This window comes from Leuciscus leuciscus, assembly GCF_965113295.1.
Source record: "Leuciscus leuciscus genome assembly, chromosome: 18".
NCBI lineage: Eukaryota > Metazoa > Chordata > Actinopteri > Cypriniformes > Leuciscidae > Leuciscus > Leuciscus leuciscus.
In genome coordinates, this window is record NC_138742.1 from 15,285,584 (window position 1) to 15,303,432 (window position 17,849).

The 17,849-nt window shown below is 35.5% G+C and overlaps 2 protein-coding genes across 7 annotated transcripts in view; one reads left to right on the forward strand and one right to left on the reverse strand.

Annotated features, from left to right (window-relative positions):
- rca2.1 (regulator of complement activation group 2 gene 1) overlaps window positions 1-11,101 on the forward strand; it is a 40,839-nt gene extending 29,738 nt beyond the window's left edge. For 2 of the 6 annotated variants that reach the window (XM_082145390.1, XM_082145392.1), the window contains 2 exons: window positions 1,630-1,821; window positions 2,444-3,715. In XM_082145390.1, the coding sequence (XP_082001516.1) occupies window positions 1,630-1,821; window positions 2,444-2,751 (500 nt within the window). In that variant the 3' untranslated portion in view covers window positions 2,752-3,715. The other 4 variants (XM_082145391.1, XM_082145393.1, XM_082145395.1 and 1 more) reach the window with 4 other exon arrangements.
- A 582-nt stretch (window positions 11,102-11,683) lies between these two features.
- atp6ap1b (ATPase H+ transporting accessory protein 1b) lies at window positions 11,684-17,543 on the reverse strand. The gene is made up of 10 exons (XM_082145400.1): window positions 17,390-17,543; window positions 17,027-17,153; window positions 15,991-16,065; window positions 15,681-15,874; window positions 15,063-15,094; window positions 14,848-14,933; window positions 13,832-14,079; window positions 13,693-13,743; window positions 13,324-13,561; window positions 11,684-11,919 (listed from the first exon to the last, which is right to left on the reverse strand). The coding sequence occupies exons 1-10, from the start codon at window positions 17,512-17,514 to the stop codon at window positions 11,710-11,712; spliced, it is 1,386 nt and encodes a 461-aa protein (XP_082001526.1). The 5' UTR covers window positions 17,515-17,543; the 3' UTR covers window positions 11,684-11,709.
- Between the last annotated feature and the right edge of the window lie 306 nt (window positions 17,544-17,849).

Genomic DNA, 17,849 nt, shown 5'->3' on the forward strand with positions numbered 1-17,849 from the left:
ACTTTTTACATCTTGTAAAAAGTGACATCCGTTGTTCCCTTTAACAGTTGATAGAAATAATAAAAATAAAAATCTGTCCAAATGTGTTTGTGTGGTGCTAGCATTACTTTATCTTATGGTTAGTTTAGTTAAACGCATGTCTGTTATTCTGAATGTCTAGCATAGCCCTAATGTTTGTGTTTTTCATAATTTCTACAAGCTGTTTTGTAAACAGAATGTTTGCGGGCAGGGCTCCAGACTGCGACCAATTGGTCGCATTTTGCGACCATTTTTCCTGCCAGTGCGACCAAATATTTATTTAGGTCGCGCTGGCGCGACCACAACGTTGCCGAGCAGCGAATCCAAACAAAATGAAAGCGGAACGAAAACGCGCTACACCTTTATGCTTCACGGACCGTTTATTAGTTCGGACCAAGACAGCGCAGCCATCTATGAGCGCAGCGCCCCGAACTTGCCAGTCGCGGGCCGATCTCGATCACGCGACACTGTTACTAGGAGATCCAGTGAAGAAATCCATTGAATTCGCCTCAGAATTAATAACATAATCGCTGCGAGATCCAGTGAGAAACATTCCGATTCGGCGCAGAGTTCTCTGTTATAAACCATAGATATCAGATCAAACAGTGCTGATGTGGAAACCAGGAGAAACACTTATAGAAGGCTTTCAGTCCACAAATCAGCAACATTCACCATGGATTTAATGTAGTAACTGTAACCATAATGTGACAGAAATAGTCAAACGCTTACAAGTACTAACTGTTGCTCATCTTTTTCCAGCACTTCAAAACTATCATATATAAATGTTATTTTTAATGTGATGACCAACACATTTTTTGTTCATCCTTCAAAAATTGTCTTATTTAAACTCTTATTTAAACACTTATTTAAAAATAATAAAAGAAATAAATTACCATTGTAAACAGTAGGATGCTTATTGGCTATTTTCACTCCCTAATATAATTTTTTTTTCACTCGGTTTGCTTTTTAATTAATATTAAGACATTTTGAATGATAATAATTAAAGTTAATTTCATCTACACCCTGAATTAAGCTTAGTGCTTTATTGTCAGCCCCAGTGCTACCAGATATTTTTTGGAGAACTCAGTGGCTCCGGTGCCGCTGCCCTCAGATGTTAGTCTGGTGCCTGTGAATTTAAAATAAAACTGCACATTGTATTTGATCGCTTCCACAGCATATTATCTGTACGTAAAGTCTATTTATTATTAAATAATTTGTCAGTATTACAGTTATTTTGGGGGAAATTTGAATAATTGCATTGCAAGCTGATTTAAGGTGTGCCCCTAAATTTTCTGCTTGCGCTCCTAAAATTTTCAGTCAGGGGCTACAGCGCTCCTAGTAAAAAAAGTTAGTCTGGAGCCCTGGCGGGTGTGGCTAGGAGTGAAACGCACACGTTGCGGGAGCGGGCGGTAATGGTAAAATTCAGTGGGAGCGGATTAAGAAAACCGTCCCGCCCAGGGCTCTATATCACATTCAAGTACCTCATGATACCTAAAATAGATAGGGGGGAAAAAGACAGAAATTAGTGATGATAACTAAAATAGTACTGGATCTGTTAATGGAGTTATGCATCAGACGACCGTAATTCATATTACTTGTTTATCTCCACAGGGCCTTGTAGCCGACCTAATTTGGAAATAAATGTCATTTTAACAAAGGAATTCCTCAAGAAAGAAAGTTTCTCATATGGATCCAAAGTAACATTTGAGTGCATTGATGGATATGAGCCAGTTGACTCGACAGTGTCTAAATCAGTTACCTGTGAGGAAAACAACTGGACAGAACTGCTCCTCACTTGCAAAGGTAAGTACTTCCATTCAATTCCAGATCTTTTTTCTTTTCTTTTGTGAAACACAAAGGGAGATGTTTAGCAGAAAGTAAATGTGATAAAACACCACCATAGAGGTCACCCATACAACTTGTGCACAAAATTTCAGATCTTGACAGCCATGAAAGTAAGCTTGTTGGACACTTTTATAGATCAGAATGTTTTCAATGAATAATGCTTTTTAAATTTCATTCATCACATAGTGCTTTAGGATGGTTTCAAAAGATTTGGAATATGGACCATAAGACCTCTATTTTAATTTTAGGATGATTTTCTGTTGATTAGTAAACGGTTTAATGATTAATACAATTACTTTCAGGATAAGTAATTGTTTACAAATATTGACACATTTCTGACATATACTGACTAGATTATATATGGCTTAATATGACAATATTAATTTCATGTCTTTTAGCGCAAAATTAATTTATCGCCATGAACTTTCATGGATCTCTGAAGAAAACTTTAGAAAGTTTCTTCTCTCTCTCATTTTAAGCATATAAGAGTGTGATTTGTATTTCTAATATTATCTAGACTTCTTGAACTCCTATTTCTAGTTCCCTAATCCAATGTGTATGTTACATGTTTGACTCTCAGCCCTACCTACAACAACCACAACTTCCACGATAGTAACTTCCACGATAGTAACTTCCACGATAGTAACTTCCACGATAGTAACTTCCACGATAGTAACCTCCAAGGCTCGACCTAACAAGGATGGTATTGCACTCTTTAAATTTATTCTCCATTATGACATTCTTAGATACACATTTATGTTCTCTAAATGGCCCTGTGTTAACGCTAACGATGTTGACGACATAAAAATCCAGAAAGAGAGAGCTAAGAAACTTTCTGTAGTGGTGTCACCAATTATGAAAAAAGAGTGGCTTAAAATTTTGGACTGAATTTTTAGTAAGCTCACAATTTTATTCAATTTTGATGCAGTGATGTGATTACAAAATTCTCTAAACATCTAATTATTATTATTATCATTATTATTATCAAATCTTTTGGGGAATTAAAGTACAGCTGTACGTATCCTGAATTCATAGACATACTAATTTATGTCTGCTCTGATCTGCCAAATGTAGTAGGTATAATTCAATTCAATTCAATGAATCTGTGTTGCGCTTTTCACAACACATTTGGTCTTTTTCAATAACCATGCATCTGAGTCCAAATGTTTTCACCAAATCATGATACACCAATAACATTCCAAAAACATACACATTTTTGAAAATTACGGAAAAAAAATGAGGAACAACAGAAACCATATGTGCGCAAAAATCACATATTCTTTGTGGCCTTATAAACACATTAAGATCTTAAATGTATTTCATTATATCAAGTAAAAGAGGAAGAAAAGGTGTTGTCATATGTTTGCTGAGAGTGAGGACCAGCTGTAAAGAAAAGGTTGCATGGAAAGCTCTTACATTGAGATTGATTGGGTGTGTTGTATGAAAATGATCTTAAGGTATCATTACAACTCTCTGTATCATTGCCAGTTTAACATTAACATCTATTAACTCCAATTTAAGAGTAAAAAACAATGTGTAGTATTTTATGATATTTACACTTGTACTGATATCTTTTTGGATTTTTTTTTTCTTATACTGGCAATTATTTTAGCATTTTACATGATTAAATGTCAGTTCTACTGCAGAAAGTTTCTTTTTTCTCTCTCTAACCAGATCTTAATGTTGTTAGCTCTTTTATAATGGGACTGTTTGGGGAACATTCATTTACACTAATACTGCATGTCTTTTTTATTTTGTTTTTTTAAAATCTACTTCATTTAAGTTATCGATCTATTTGTATTTGAATTCTCTTACATTCTCTCTCTCTCACACCCTGTTACCTGACTTTGTTCTTTTTTTAGCCTCAGATCAACCATCCAGTTCAAGTAAGTGTTTTAAGTTCAGTTTTTATTTTACTATACTATCCAATAAAGAGCCGATTCCTATTAATATGTGATAATTTTAGTATTCCTATAAATTCATATTTCGCATCTTTGATGTTCGATTGACCCGTTTAAATGTTTGTGTTTGTCAGCTGTGGTAGATTTTTCCCCTACGCACCTGACTTAAGTTGAACCGAGTGTCCTTGACACCTGAAAAATATTATACTCAGTTGAGTTACCTCTGAACGCACGGGTTGACGCCTAAGCAATCTAACCCCGCCTAAGAGTCTCACAAAGAGTCGAACGACGTCTCGCCCCCATCATACACTATCACTTGGGAATAAGGTCTCTAGTGTTCTTAACGTGATCCACACTACAACTTGCTAGTAAGGTCTCTAGTGTTTCGCTAAATAACTTGTTCCACTAACTAACTTGCTGCAGCAATAATAACAGACAGACTTCAGCAAATGTCCTTTAATGCTTTAATCACGGCCGGGAGAGATCCCGAACAGTTCTCAGAGAATCTCCCCCAAGAAGCACGGCCGGAGGATCTCAGACAAATTCCATTGAGAATCTCACCAGCAAACACAAATACAACAGTTTAGTATAAAATAGGGGTATGGCAAAAATGACATGAAACATTACATAATTTCCCCACAATTTGATTGGTTCTTCATAGACAAGCCCTCTTGTTACTTCATAATCACAAGGCTTCAAGTTTAGACATCTGTCTAGTTAAAGTTCCCATATTTGTTATTTTTACACCTACACAACCAAAGTAAAAGGGGAAACATACATTTAGCCAAAAGCATATGAATGTTGTTCCTGCAACAAAAACAAATGTTAGTTATGATTAATTAAAAAAAATCCATCACACAGCTCAGATGTTGTCTGTTGTAGAAAATTCCAAAAACCTCCAAATGTGTCCATGTCATATTTCTAGTTGGCCTTTGTAGCTTGCTTTTAATTTACATACAAGTTATTCTTAACTTTGTTACAAATGTAACAAAATGATTTATTTATTTATTTTTCTAGTATATTGCAAAGATATGTCTTGTACTGTTCATTTTGTTTTAATCTTTGTTATAAATTGTCTCTATTTTCAGATGGTTTGATCGTGGGTTTTTGTATTTTGGCTGTTGCTGCTGCTGTTGGTTTGGGTAAGTCTCAGTCGGCATAATTCACCAGATAATCTGCATGTCTACAAAAACCCAGTTATAAAATGAAAGAGAAAAAAATGCAGCTGTCATGTATAGGTTTAAACAGCTTCACAAACATTCTTTTCAACCACACAGTGTCATTATTTTTTATGTTACAAATATACAAATGTTCACAGACGTACTAGGATAAATTGTACTGGGATTTGGCCAGCAGCCATATCACCCTGTAGCCCAAGACTGGTTGCCCACTGAAGCTAAGCAGGGTTGAGCCTGGTCAGTACCTGGATGTGAGAAAACCAGGTTGCTCCTGGAAGAGGTGTTTGTGAGGCCAGAAGGGGGTGCTCACCCTGTGGTCTGTGTGGGTCCTAACTTCCTAGTATAGGGATGGGGCCACTAAACTGTCAAAGAAAACTGTCAAAAAAGACATTAAATCGAGGTCCTGACTCTCTGTGGTCATTAAAAATCCCGTCAACCTGGCCAAATTTGCCCATTGGCCTCTGTCCGTCATCATGGCCCTCTTAATCATCCCCATATACTGATTGACATCATCACTCTGTCTCCTCTCCACCAGTAAGCTGGTGTGTGGTGGGCGTTCTGGCGCACTATGGATGCCTTCGCATCATCCAGGTGGACGCTACACATTGGTGGTTGAGGAGATTCCCCCCTTCTCTGTAAAGCGCTTTGAGTGCAGAGAGAATATATAAATGTAAATAATTATTATTTTTATTATTATAAAAATTCATAGTTCGGATAAAAACACTGATGTCTGTTGAAGTGATCAAAATAGAGCAAAATATGGCGTTTTAAATAACGATTATATCTTTACGCCACCATATGGCGGCAAGGAACTGTAAAAAAATTAATTTGTCATTGATTCAGTCATTTAAGAGATTTGTTCAAAAAAAGCTGATTGGTCCAGTAATAAAACAAGTGAAGTATGTATCGAGTCATTGAATTTATTCATATAAAGTTTTTTTGTTTTTTTTATAATTCAGATTAATAAACATTTTAAATAGACTGCAGCCGATTAACATTTTGTCAGAACCTATAGTAAATTATTTTGTTTATTGTTTATTCAGAATCGTGGGAGAAACGTCATCTCGGTTTGAAACAAAACAATCATTAATCTCCATTTATTCAGAATCATGCAGGTTTATGTGCTATACAAATGAACTTGCCTCTCTCATTCAGCACATTTTGAAATGACCACTATGAAATTTCCATATTACGGAAAACACAGTAAGCCAGGTTTGACCTAGGATCATAACCCCTGCTGAATCAAAGAAATAGCGAGCGCTATTAGAAATGCTGACATTGCTTTAAAGATATGTTCCGACAAACAACTAATGTAGCATTTCGTGGGAGAAACCACAACACTCCAAGAACAAGCGGGAGAGCCTGGGCACACTTAAAGTAATATCTTACCACTAACAGCATCTATGGAAATTAACTTATTTTTGGCCAATCCACCTGACAACTGTCACACACTATCCATTGTAATTTGTATTTGTGAAATTTGAGAAAATTAGTTTTTATGTGGGATTGAAACATTTATTAGAGAATTTATTAATTTCTTTTTTTTCTGTTTGAATCAAGAATACTTACAATTCTTCTCTGTTTTATATCTGCCGCAGGAGCAGCAGTATTTGGCTACATAAAGTATCGGTAAGTTATCTGCATTGTCTTAGTTGCTCTTTGCTTATGTGATTTCTCGGCTGTTTTTCTTGCACTCTTATATTGGCGAAAAGCCAAAGGAATGTTTTGCATTCAGATTTATAAAACGTGTGGTTTTTCCACACATTTTCCATGGGAAATGGAGATGCCTTGAGGTTAAGGTTTAATATACTCCGATATTTAGTCATGCACATGCAAACCATAACCAGACTTTTGGATGGCAGCTCAAAACATGAGTATTCTAAAAATATACCGACTCTTCCCTGGTGTAGAACTAGATTACCCATAATCCTGAGGAGATCTCTACCTTTAAAAAAAAATGTAACTGCTTTCATGAAGCATTGGGAATGACATAATTGATATAATTAAATCCACTCTGAAGCTGTGAATATGTAGTTGTTCACTTGAGATTTTTTTGTTGGTATTTCCATCAGGCGATTGGAATAGAACTTCAAACCTTCATACGATACTTGATATATGATATATCTGAATATTTTGCAGTCAAATGTTTTAAAATTACCCTATTCATTCTCTATTATCTACATTTGTCCACTAATATAGTCCACTTGAAGGAATGAATGAAAACGAGTGTGCGAATTCAGAAACTTAGTGTGCCAGAAGGGCTGCCGCTTTTGCATAGTTTGTGCTTGCTGTTTAATAATCATTTGAAACTTAGCAATCTGGCAGCTCCATTAGTGATGACAAGATTTATGGAACTAGCATGTATAAACCGTAATTAATTTAATAATCAATTAAAATTGAATTTATACCTGTATTTCGCTGTAGCCACATTGGACCAGCGTTTTGGAAAATGGATGATTTAGCTGCGGGCGAGATGCGGGAATTCATTCGGCGTGAAATGTCTCTGGGCATCCAAGAACAAGTCCAATCTATTTTAATGGGGGAATCCTGAAATCTCAAAAACTGCTCGGCAACAAAATCTGACATGCACATCTGTTTATCACAGATGTTGTTTCTTAGGCTCAAATAACATTAAAAAGCGTATATTTTAGCACTATTTAAGGGTATGGGGGGGGGGGGGGGGGGGCGATTTTGGACATAGCTCTGAGCTATCCGATCAGAGAAAACGCATAAAGTGATCAGCTTCAAGTCAGTAGTTTTAAATGATCTTTTTTGTGCCAATTATGTCATTCACAGCCACAGTGCTTCATGAGCAGTTCATTTTCTCATGAGCAATTAAGTGCACACTGGTACTTTTATTCTTTTTTTCTTTTTTTCATGCACTATTTTTGCTTCAAATCCAAATATATAATGATGTGATTTATCTCGGAATTGATTGTCTTGGTTCATGGTTTTTATATAATATATAAGATTATATGTGAAATGTTTAAATCCATTTTGGCAGAATGCTGTTGAGCAGGTAATTAAATATATATGCAACAATATATAAATCCACAAAATGCTTCATTGTGCACAAATTCTCATCAAAAAAGGTTCCCATGAAAAATTATTTTGGAAATGGTTTCAGTTTTGCTACCCTTAATGCTTATAGCCTTTATGGGAAGATTTGTACAGGTTTTTTTTGTGTTTTTTTTGGTGGAAGGGTTTTCTACGGAAGCTTGTTTCCTTCACAGAATAAAAAAAATAAAGGTAATTTTCTACTTTTTTTCTTTTTTTTGGATTTGTGAGTTTATATCTTACAATACTAAGAAGAAAAGTCAGAATTGCAAGTTTGTCTCAAGTTTATAACTTGCAATTCTGACTTTATAATCTCAGTCAATTTTGGGATATAAACTCACAAATTTGACTTTTTTTTTTCCTTGCAACTGCTAGTTACTGAGGAAAAAATGTCAAAATTGTGAGATGAAAAAGGCAGAATTAATTGTATTTATTTATTCCATGGCAGAAACAAGCTTCCATAGTTTTTTTGTGTTAAAACATGAGGTCTTGTAAGTGCATGGGTGCTGGATTGAAGTTTAATATACCCAGATATTTAGTTATGCACATGCAGACCATTACTGGACTTTTGGATTGCAGGTCAAAACATGAAAAGGTGGAGACTGAAGAGAGAGAGGCAGAGTTAAAGTTATAACACCCTCACATACATGGTAAGGACAATGGGAACTATGCAACTTTCTCTTTAATGTGTTACAAAGTCAAGGGTTTCTCCTACTTTCTCCTTGTTACCTCACCATGAGTGGACGGCCAAAGTTTCTGAACATCGTACAAGCATCAATGTGGGTTATATTTTTGGGATGGATGGGTTTCTGACATCAGAAGTAGAAGTTCTTCCTCATGACAATGAATTTAGCATTTCCATGCAGGCTGTTGATGAATAAAGGACAGTATGCATGAGTATCTTCTAGACACTCTAGCTTTTACCTGAGACTTATTACTGGGACCTTAAAAATACATATTATAATATCATTTATATAGTTCATTCTTTGTTCGTTCTTGTCTTGATCACAGACAAGAAATGCATTAATCTGTTATTTTTTGTAAATGACTCACTAAATCATATTCTTTTACAGGGCCAATTAAAGGCTTTCATTAAGAAAATCCAAGTGAAGCATCCAACAAGTACATATCGTTTATACAAGTGCTTACCAGGATCCGTCAACGGGCTGGATGATTTCTCGCAGCATAATCCATAATCAGGCATTTTGAAAAACCAAGCTCATCTCTAGCAGTATCTAACTTTACCCCATTCTCATGATCTGAAATGGATCTGTCTTGATTTCACTTTTATAAAGTGTTTGCTTGTCATTTCTAACTTCTAATTTTTGAAACCGTGTTGCACTGAATCTGCCTTGCCTCACTAATTTTGTTGAGGGCTACATTTAGCATAAATAATTATTAAAAAAATATGAATGTATGAATTGCTTGAGGTTTTGTTTTAGTTTATCCGTGGTTAAAATAGCAATTGCGCATGAGTTAACCTAGTAGATTTATTGCAGAATGCAATTTGCAGTGCATATTTTGCTGAACTTGCTGAAGTTCTTTAAGTGTCTTTTCATTCTCTTTGGGTTTTTGTTCAGTGTTGTGCAGAATCTGGTTCAAAATTTCATTAGAAATGATTTGCTATTGGTTTCGATTTCAGACTCGGATCTAATGAAGATAAAAAGATATTTCTGCAATGTTAAATGTCATTTTCCTTTATTTATGTGCTTTATTTATAATTACAGCCTTGTCCAAAATACTCATGACCCAAATACCTACAAATGTTTAATTCTTTATTAATTTATTATTGGGGGTGGGGCAAGCATTATTTGCAACTATTTCTGATGTAAAATTGGTCAAACAGCAATTCATTTTCAACAACTTGTAGAATTATTTCCCCTAAAGGAGTGCTGTTTTTATACAATAGGCTGTTTAACTAGTGGTTTTCTACTTTTAATTTGAAAGATTTTATTGTAGTGATTGGATTTTGTAATGCATTTAAACCATGGTTCTGTTCTGCTCAATTTGTCATTTGCACTGGCATGGCCCTTTCATATTACAAATGCTGTAATACTACAAAGTTGTAATCAAATATAAATCCATCTCTCATATCTTGCAATTCTATATTTCACTGAGCTGTGGGGGCCTGGATGTTCTCAAAATAAAATCTCCACAATCAAAACAGAAGACTTGAGTTCAACTTTATTTGTACCTAAAGTTTAAGTGACGACTGAGCCAGGTACAAAGATCAAGAGAAAACTTCTTAATTGACAAGTGTTCCCTTAATTTCTTTGATTTTGCAAAATGTCTGTTTGGAACAAATGTATAATGTTGTAAAATAACATTTTGCATGACCAATTGCTTAATGGATTGATACATTATATTGCAAAATTCAACCATCATATCAATATGCTGCTTTCTGTATTACACACGGCTGCCAATTAACATTCCCATTCAGTCAACGTATGCAATGTTTCATAGTAGTTTAATCGTTCATCTAGAGACAGAAACGTTTTATAAAATGTTGCAGCGCACCACACTGACAGCAAATCTGGTGAAGAAAAGGCATATTCCAGAGATATTAATTCAAATGTGCAATGTCTGCATGTTTCATGACAATGCCAAACACAACGTAAAATGAAAGTGTTACACTAAACATGAATCCCACTGGACCATGAGCTTATTAAAGTCACTTCATAACTTACATCCAGGTGCACAGGATACAGCAAAATGCTGACATGTTATATGCGATTAGTCATAATATTGATCTACTATAAAACTTCACATTTTTATATTTTTATTCAATTTTAGTTGTGTCAAACATTGTGTCCATTGAAAATACACGAATATTGGTACTTTTGGCACTTATATTAGTCAGTCTAATTGAAAAATTCTAATTCACTAACCAATATAACAATTTACCTTAATGGCTTGTTTTTATTATTTAGCACTTTTCATTTTCCAAGCAGTGACCGGTTCATCTTAGGCACTTAAATTGTATATTTGGCATAATTCAATATTGGCAAATCTTAAATGTTCAACTACACAAACATACAAACCTAGTACAATCTGAGAAATAAAGCAACGGTTTTAAAAGATGAGATAAAAACAAACAAAAATAGTAGTCCTAAAGATAACAGTGCAAGTTGCTGTAATGCAAAATCTGTCAAAAATGTAATTGCATTCATAAGTCTAGTTTACCACTAGACAGAGACGTGTGTGTGAAACCTTGAAAGACTTTACAAAAGGTTACATTTATTGACGTTAGTTAATGCGTTGGGTAACTAATTATTAGTGAATGAACAATTTTACATCATTTATTCATCTAGATCACTTTTATATTAATTTCACATTTATAAATAAATGTTTATTTGTACAACTTGAAATGCTTATATATATATATATATATATATATATAAACATTGTTTTTTTGTTTTTTTAAATGCTCAATGTTATTTCATGTTAGCTATTGCATAAAACTCTTAGTTAATGTATTGAACCTTATTGTAAAGTATTATCAAAGTTTATGAAGTAAAGGAGATGTGAAAATAATTTCAGCACTTTCTACAAGACACATTTTTTGCCTTTGAATACACATACTCTTAAAAACATTCAAATAATCATGCTAGATCCAGAAATTTCTGATTGATAACCACATTAGGGGCTGGAGGTTTTTGACATACATACAAGCATACAAGCATATTTTTACAGTTTGACAACATCACAGCTCATTCACTCAAAGGCACTGAAATTGCTGGGCCTTTTGGATCATCAAAGCGGTCCATGGTGTGAATCTGCATGATCATGTGCAGGCCGTAGGTAAGGATGAGCACCATGAGTAGAGAGGTCAGCAGGCCCATCCAAATCCCCGGAGTGAAGAACCCTGCACAATCGCTGGCATACGAGAAGATTTCACCAGTAACGTTGAAACCTTGGATCTGTTGGAAACAAATGATGCATCAAATCAGCTGCAGTATGGGAAGTATTTTTTAGTTTTTGTGCACTGCAATTCATAATTTTCACATGACATCCTTGTAGGAACGCCCACCTGAAGGGTAAAACGAGGCTTTCCTTCATTGCCCACGAGTCGTTTTGACCAGGTTTGTACTAAGTACTAATGTAGTAAGACAGTGGGTGCTTCTCAATATCCCTCCTCGTTTCCTCGCTCCTCCGTCCTCCATCCTATGACCCGGAAACCGATCGAGCTCAGCCATCTTGAAGGACATCTCAATTCTCTAATTGCATCACGAGGAACGAGGAGTGAGGAGTGAGGATGCTTCCAGAGGAGTTATGAGCGAGGATGCACAGGTGTATCCTATGCGGAAGTCTTTCTTGTCGAGAAATCTGACGTACTTATAAATTCTCCCCCTTCACATCTGTCACAATCATTTTAATTTATGCTAAACCTTTGAAGTTTAAATAAATCATATCACACCTATATAAACAGGGCATCTTGCTTTATATTTATGATTTATTAATTTCTAAAATAACCAAACTTTAACAACATAAGGGCAGATCCTTTGTGCGCAGCTGATGACGCAGTGAAGTGACACTAGAGTGATCAAGAATATTCCAACATACAAATAAGCTTTCCTTTGATTCCTCCATCCTCATTTTCTTTCCTTGCAGCCTTCCCTTGCACCCTACAGGGGGTGGAGCTGAGACGCGAGGAAAGGGAACGAAGATGCACAAAAAAGAATTGAGAAGCACCTAGTGACATTAAAGGTCCCATGGCATGGATTATTTTATCATGTTTCCTGGGGTGCCCTTATAATGTTAGTATGTTTTTTAGATAACATGCCTTTGGTGTGAGAGACCCGGGTTCGAATCCACTGTGAGACACCAATGTGTCCCTGAGCAAGACACTTAACCCCTAGTTGCTCCAGAGGCGTGCGACCTCTGACATATATAGCAATTGTAAGTCGCTTTGGATAGAAGCGTCAGCTAAATGAATAAATGTAAATGTAAATGTAGATAAAAAATTGTCATAATTTAGAAATAAAAGGCATTTTTCCTAGCCGGATTTCAGCCTCTGATTTGAACACTCTGTTTGAAGGGGCGTGTCTGTCTGCTGTGAGACTTCAGCGTAAACGCTCACTGCTGTGATTGGCTGACATGCTTGCATATGAAATAGCTAGCATTACATGTGGAACTCTCGAAAACTTTTACTATTACAGCTATTATACGTTTTTACTATTGCAGCTATCAGATGTATCACACATATTAGATGTGATCTAAATTTCCGTGGCTTGAAACAGATGGAAAATTGACAGGCCTGTTCTATGAATGTTCTGCCCTTCAGGTTTCCGCGCCAGTAATGCACCTGAAAACTATAGTAGTACCTGAAAATCAGTGAAGGTTAGCTTCCATTGGTTGGCGTTGTCCGTAGCATTGCGAGGCACCAGCAGGGGGCTCTGGACACTGCTAACGTTCTGGCAATGGAAAGAATACTCTGCAGGAGCGTAGATACCACGACTGCCGTTAAAGATCGCCCTCTGTCCGTCATACTCCAGCACCACCTGCTCCATGACCGTCCAGTTTCGAGCAGACACAGGAAAGAAGATCTTGCGCATAGAGAAGCTTTAGGGAAGTATTAAAAATGTCAAATTATTCTCTTTAAGACAGCATGCACATCATATCCAACATCGGCAGTGAATCCTGTTCGTCAAAACCACAAATGATGCATGACGGATTATGTGTTAAATACTCACATAAGTTGGAGGGATTTGAAACCCAGAACATTTTGGTAATTCAGGACGAGTCTGAAAAACAAAATATTTCATACTTTCAAGAAACAGCAGTGAATGATGTTGAAATGTATACTGAATACTGCTTGATAATGATTCTGACCTTGACAGTGTTTCATTGCAAACTGAACCAGTCAGGTCAGGAGCTGCAGAACTATTAAAAATGTCTTTTCCCAAATCAATTTCTTTTTCAAGGAATCTAGCGAGGAGAGTGTCGGCCCACAGCAAGATGCAGGGTTGCCCCGTTGTGCTGTTGAAGACAACTGGAGGTTTCACAGACGGCGGTGATGGTGCCTGAAGTAGTGATCGGCCCACAAAACTTCCTGCCATTACTGGGGTATCCTCAATGACCTATAGAAGAAGGATAAATGACAAAAAAAAGACACTTTTAACCACGGGTAAAGGAACGTTTCACGCTTATAATTTAGAAGCAATGTTAGCACAACTTTTGACCTGTTGTTATGAAACCCCACTCCGGAGCTTTTGCGGTGCCAAATGTGTACAGTGTGAAATGATGTGGAGTGAGAATGTTATGTATAGATGCTTATCAACAGACAGCCAATCACGTGCCTCATATTCACATGCTTTGGATAGTCAGAAAAAAGTTACGGAAAAAAGAAACAGAAAAAAAAGTCACGGAAACACAGCTCGTTAAACAGTAGTTTCAGCGTTTGAGTCAAACTCCTCTATAAACCTTTATAGTCCAAAATTCTGGATAAACTTGATAGTACAGTCGACAAGATTATGAGGATGCGCAATCCTATAGCCTTTATGTAACCATATTGTGTGCTGCGTTCATCCAGTCAATGACACTGACACCGCAAATAAAGACGTTAACGCAGGGTTTAGGGATGTACAGTGTGAAACGACAGTTTATGAATACCAAGGATTAATTGTTAACACCATGGGTAAATTATGAACAGTGAAAAGTGAAGCAAGATAACCCTGGATTCCGTTTACCCGGGGTTTACAATGAACCAGGACTAATTATTTCAAGTGTGAAAAGCCCTATAGTGTGAGAGAACAAATAGACAAAGTGCAGTACATACTAACTTTGTCCATGTGATGTTCCTCATTTAGATAAAAGCATCTGCTAAATGAATAAATGTGATGACTTACTCTAGAGGGCTTGAGGCCGGTGTATACAGCAGTGTAAGGCACGTCCTGAGATTTGAACAAGTCAAGGACCTTTCCAATGATCTCATCTAAAAGAAAAAAAAGAAATATTATATACTATAGTACAGCAATGCTGATGAACACATGGCATCAAGTTAGAATTAAAACATTAAAAGCTATATATATATCATTATCAAAAAAGAAACATAACTACTCACCATTTTTCAAAAGCAATTCCTTTGATTGAGCCCTGATATTCAAACAAAGCGAAGTCAAAGTGTTATTTATTATTATTTATATACTATTATAGTATTTATTAATATTTGAAATATTTTTCATTTCAATTTTAATTTTAGCTTAAATTTGAATCATTTTATTTTGTGCTTTAGTCATTTTTTTAAACAAGTTTAAGTTTTGAATCCAATATTTATAATTTATTTTATTTCATCTTTCTTTCAACTATCTAATTTTTTTTTGTTTTGTTAATAATAACAAAACTGCAAACAGAACAAAAAAGGGAAGTTAACATTTTTTTAATTCAGAGTGCCTTGCAAAAGCATTCAGACATCAACCAATTCCATCATTTTATTGAAATTTTATGTTTTTTTTAACTCTGTTTTTTTTTAACTCTGAAACACAATTTGGCATGAAATTGTTTAATATAAGAAAATATTCTTTGAAAAAGTTGAAAAATGCTGTTATTATTGAGTGCCTGTATTGCAGAAGGTTGCACAGATGGAAAAACATGAAAGTGTAAATAATTAATTGGTTAAAAATCTGCACACTTTAGCAAGAAACTGCGTATGTAATATAAATAGCATTACAGAACATCTTACCCAGCAGTGTAAGGGAGATGGACAGCCAGCAGTGAAGGCTGTGCGGTGTTCAGCTTGATTTCCTTTAGGGTGCTTGGGTTGATGTGGACTGCTAGGATACCCAGCTCTCCCTGGAGGAGTTCCAGGACTGAATCCGATGCAGACCAGTCCAGGGCTGGCAGCATCAGAGGACTGGAGGATGTCTGAAGTGCAGACTTGAATACCAAGAGAGAAATGTTGAAGAAAATTTTAGACAAAAATCTAGATGTGATATATTTTGAGGATTAAAAAATACAAGGAAAGAATACAAAAATACAAAGGGCACACCCACCTCTACATTTAAAAAGACACTGTCCTGTTTGTTCCCAAAAACTCCACCGTACATGGTGAAGTCATCTATACTTAGCTATATAGTGGGGAGAGCAGGCAACAAGATGGAAAAAGTGTCAGTCAACAAGAGTCAGTTGTTACAGTACATTGCATAAATGTATTCAATTATTATTTATATACTATTAATTAATATTTTAAATTCTGTTTTTCTATAATAAGTTTTCATTTTTCTATTAGTTTGAGTTTTACTAATTTTGGTTTGTCCTTTTGGTAAGTTTTCTTATATTTTAAAAATGTTATTTTTAGTACTTTTAGTATTTAAAAGAAAATTAAAAATGTTTTGGCAGCTATTTTAATTGTATTTCAACGACCAAAAACGTGTTTATATATATATATATATATATATAGTCTTTTCATTGAAAATCATTCAGATAACAAATCCACTGCTAATATCTACCAATCCCACTAGTTTAAGCCAATGTTTCAACTCTCTGGTGTTTAATATTGCAATAATGCTAAATAGATTTTGTCATGTCAATGCACAAACGATCACATTTGTACTGTAATGAAATACTGGCATGTCCACGGGAAGATGGATGGGGAAGTAAGACTATGGCTCAAAGTCACACTATAGTGACAAGTCCAGTAGCTACGAGAGTAAAAATATCAGAATTAGAGGAAGAAGCTGCTTTACTAATAATTCCACAATGTAAAATACATTGCTCCTACATTGATCACACAGTAAACACAAACACTACAGGCTTTACTAAAGGTTCTTACCAATGTCAGAAATGTACTTTTTTTATTGATGACATGTGGATTTACTTTTAAGGGGCATTTTTCTCTTTATGAGGGCATTTTCTAACATCCAGCACATTGTTCATTATATCATATATTTCAAACAACTGAAATGGTCATATAACTAGATAATATTGTATTACAAGACTTATCAAATATCTTAAAGCAGATAAAAACACAAGAATGCATTAGAGTGGCATTATTTCCCCCACAGATTAAACATATGAAGCCTTTTTTACCTTATCCTGTAAGAAGAGCAGCACATTGTGAGGAGCAGTGGACAAGGCAGATTTCAGATAAGACACCAGCTGGCCACCAGACACAGCCTGACCAGCTGCTGGTTGAGCCAGATGTGGCATACTGTGGCTGTATTGACAAAGATATCATTCAGTTTGCAAACTTTCTCAACAGAAACAGGAAGACATGAAACTTTGTCCACAGTAATCAGCCTCTACCAAGCGCTTTCCAATTTATAGACAGTCTACCAAGTCACTGTTAGCTGATTCAGCTGCCTGAACATAATTAAGCCACAGTAATGTTCTGGTGTAGCCTACTATTTGACAATGTAAAAGCAATATTCAAAAAATAATTGTGTCACGTACCCATCACTGGTCCACATGAGCAGAGGCACTTGAGCATAACAGCTATAAATCGAAAAGATAAATAATAAAACTGAAGTAAAGGCCATTGTCGAGAGACTACTACGCCGCACTCCTACTTCCGTCATTATTCAGGAGAGTCACGTGAATTGCAGAGCGCTGATGATCACGTGACTGTGTTTTTTCCTTCTTCGATCATGTGATTCCCTTCTGACTCGATTCGTCTCTGAGCAGCGCGCAGGCGCAAGATGATCTTGTGGATAAACTATATTTTCATTATTTACTAGGGCAACGTTTTTGAAAAGGAAAAAATATATATTATATACATTTTTTAAATATAAATATAATAAATATTATATATATATATATATTATATTATATTATATATATATATATATATATATATATATATATAATACAACCACCGTACAATCATTCATTTAACTTGGTCATTAACTTCTAT

Coding starts and splice junctions, on each gene's coding strand:
- atp6ap1b (XM_082145400.1), bottom strand. CDS start 17,514: ATGACGGAAGTAGGAGTGCGGCGTAGTAGTCTCTCGACAATGGCCTTT. Junction 17,154..17,389: donor CTCATGTGGACCAGTGATGG/GTACGTGACACA, acceptor TTGTCAATACAG/CCACAGTATGCCACATCTGG. Junction 15,095..15,680: donor CATCTCCCTTACACTGCTGG/GTAAGATGTTCT, acceptor TTTGAATATCAG/GGCTCAATCAAAGGAATTGC.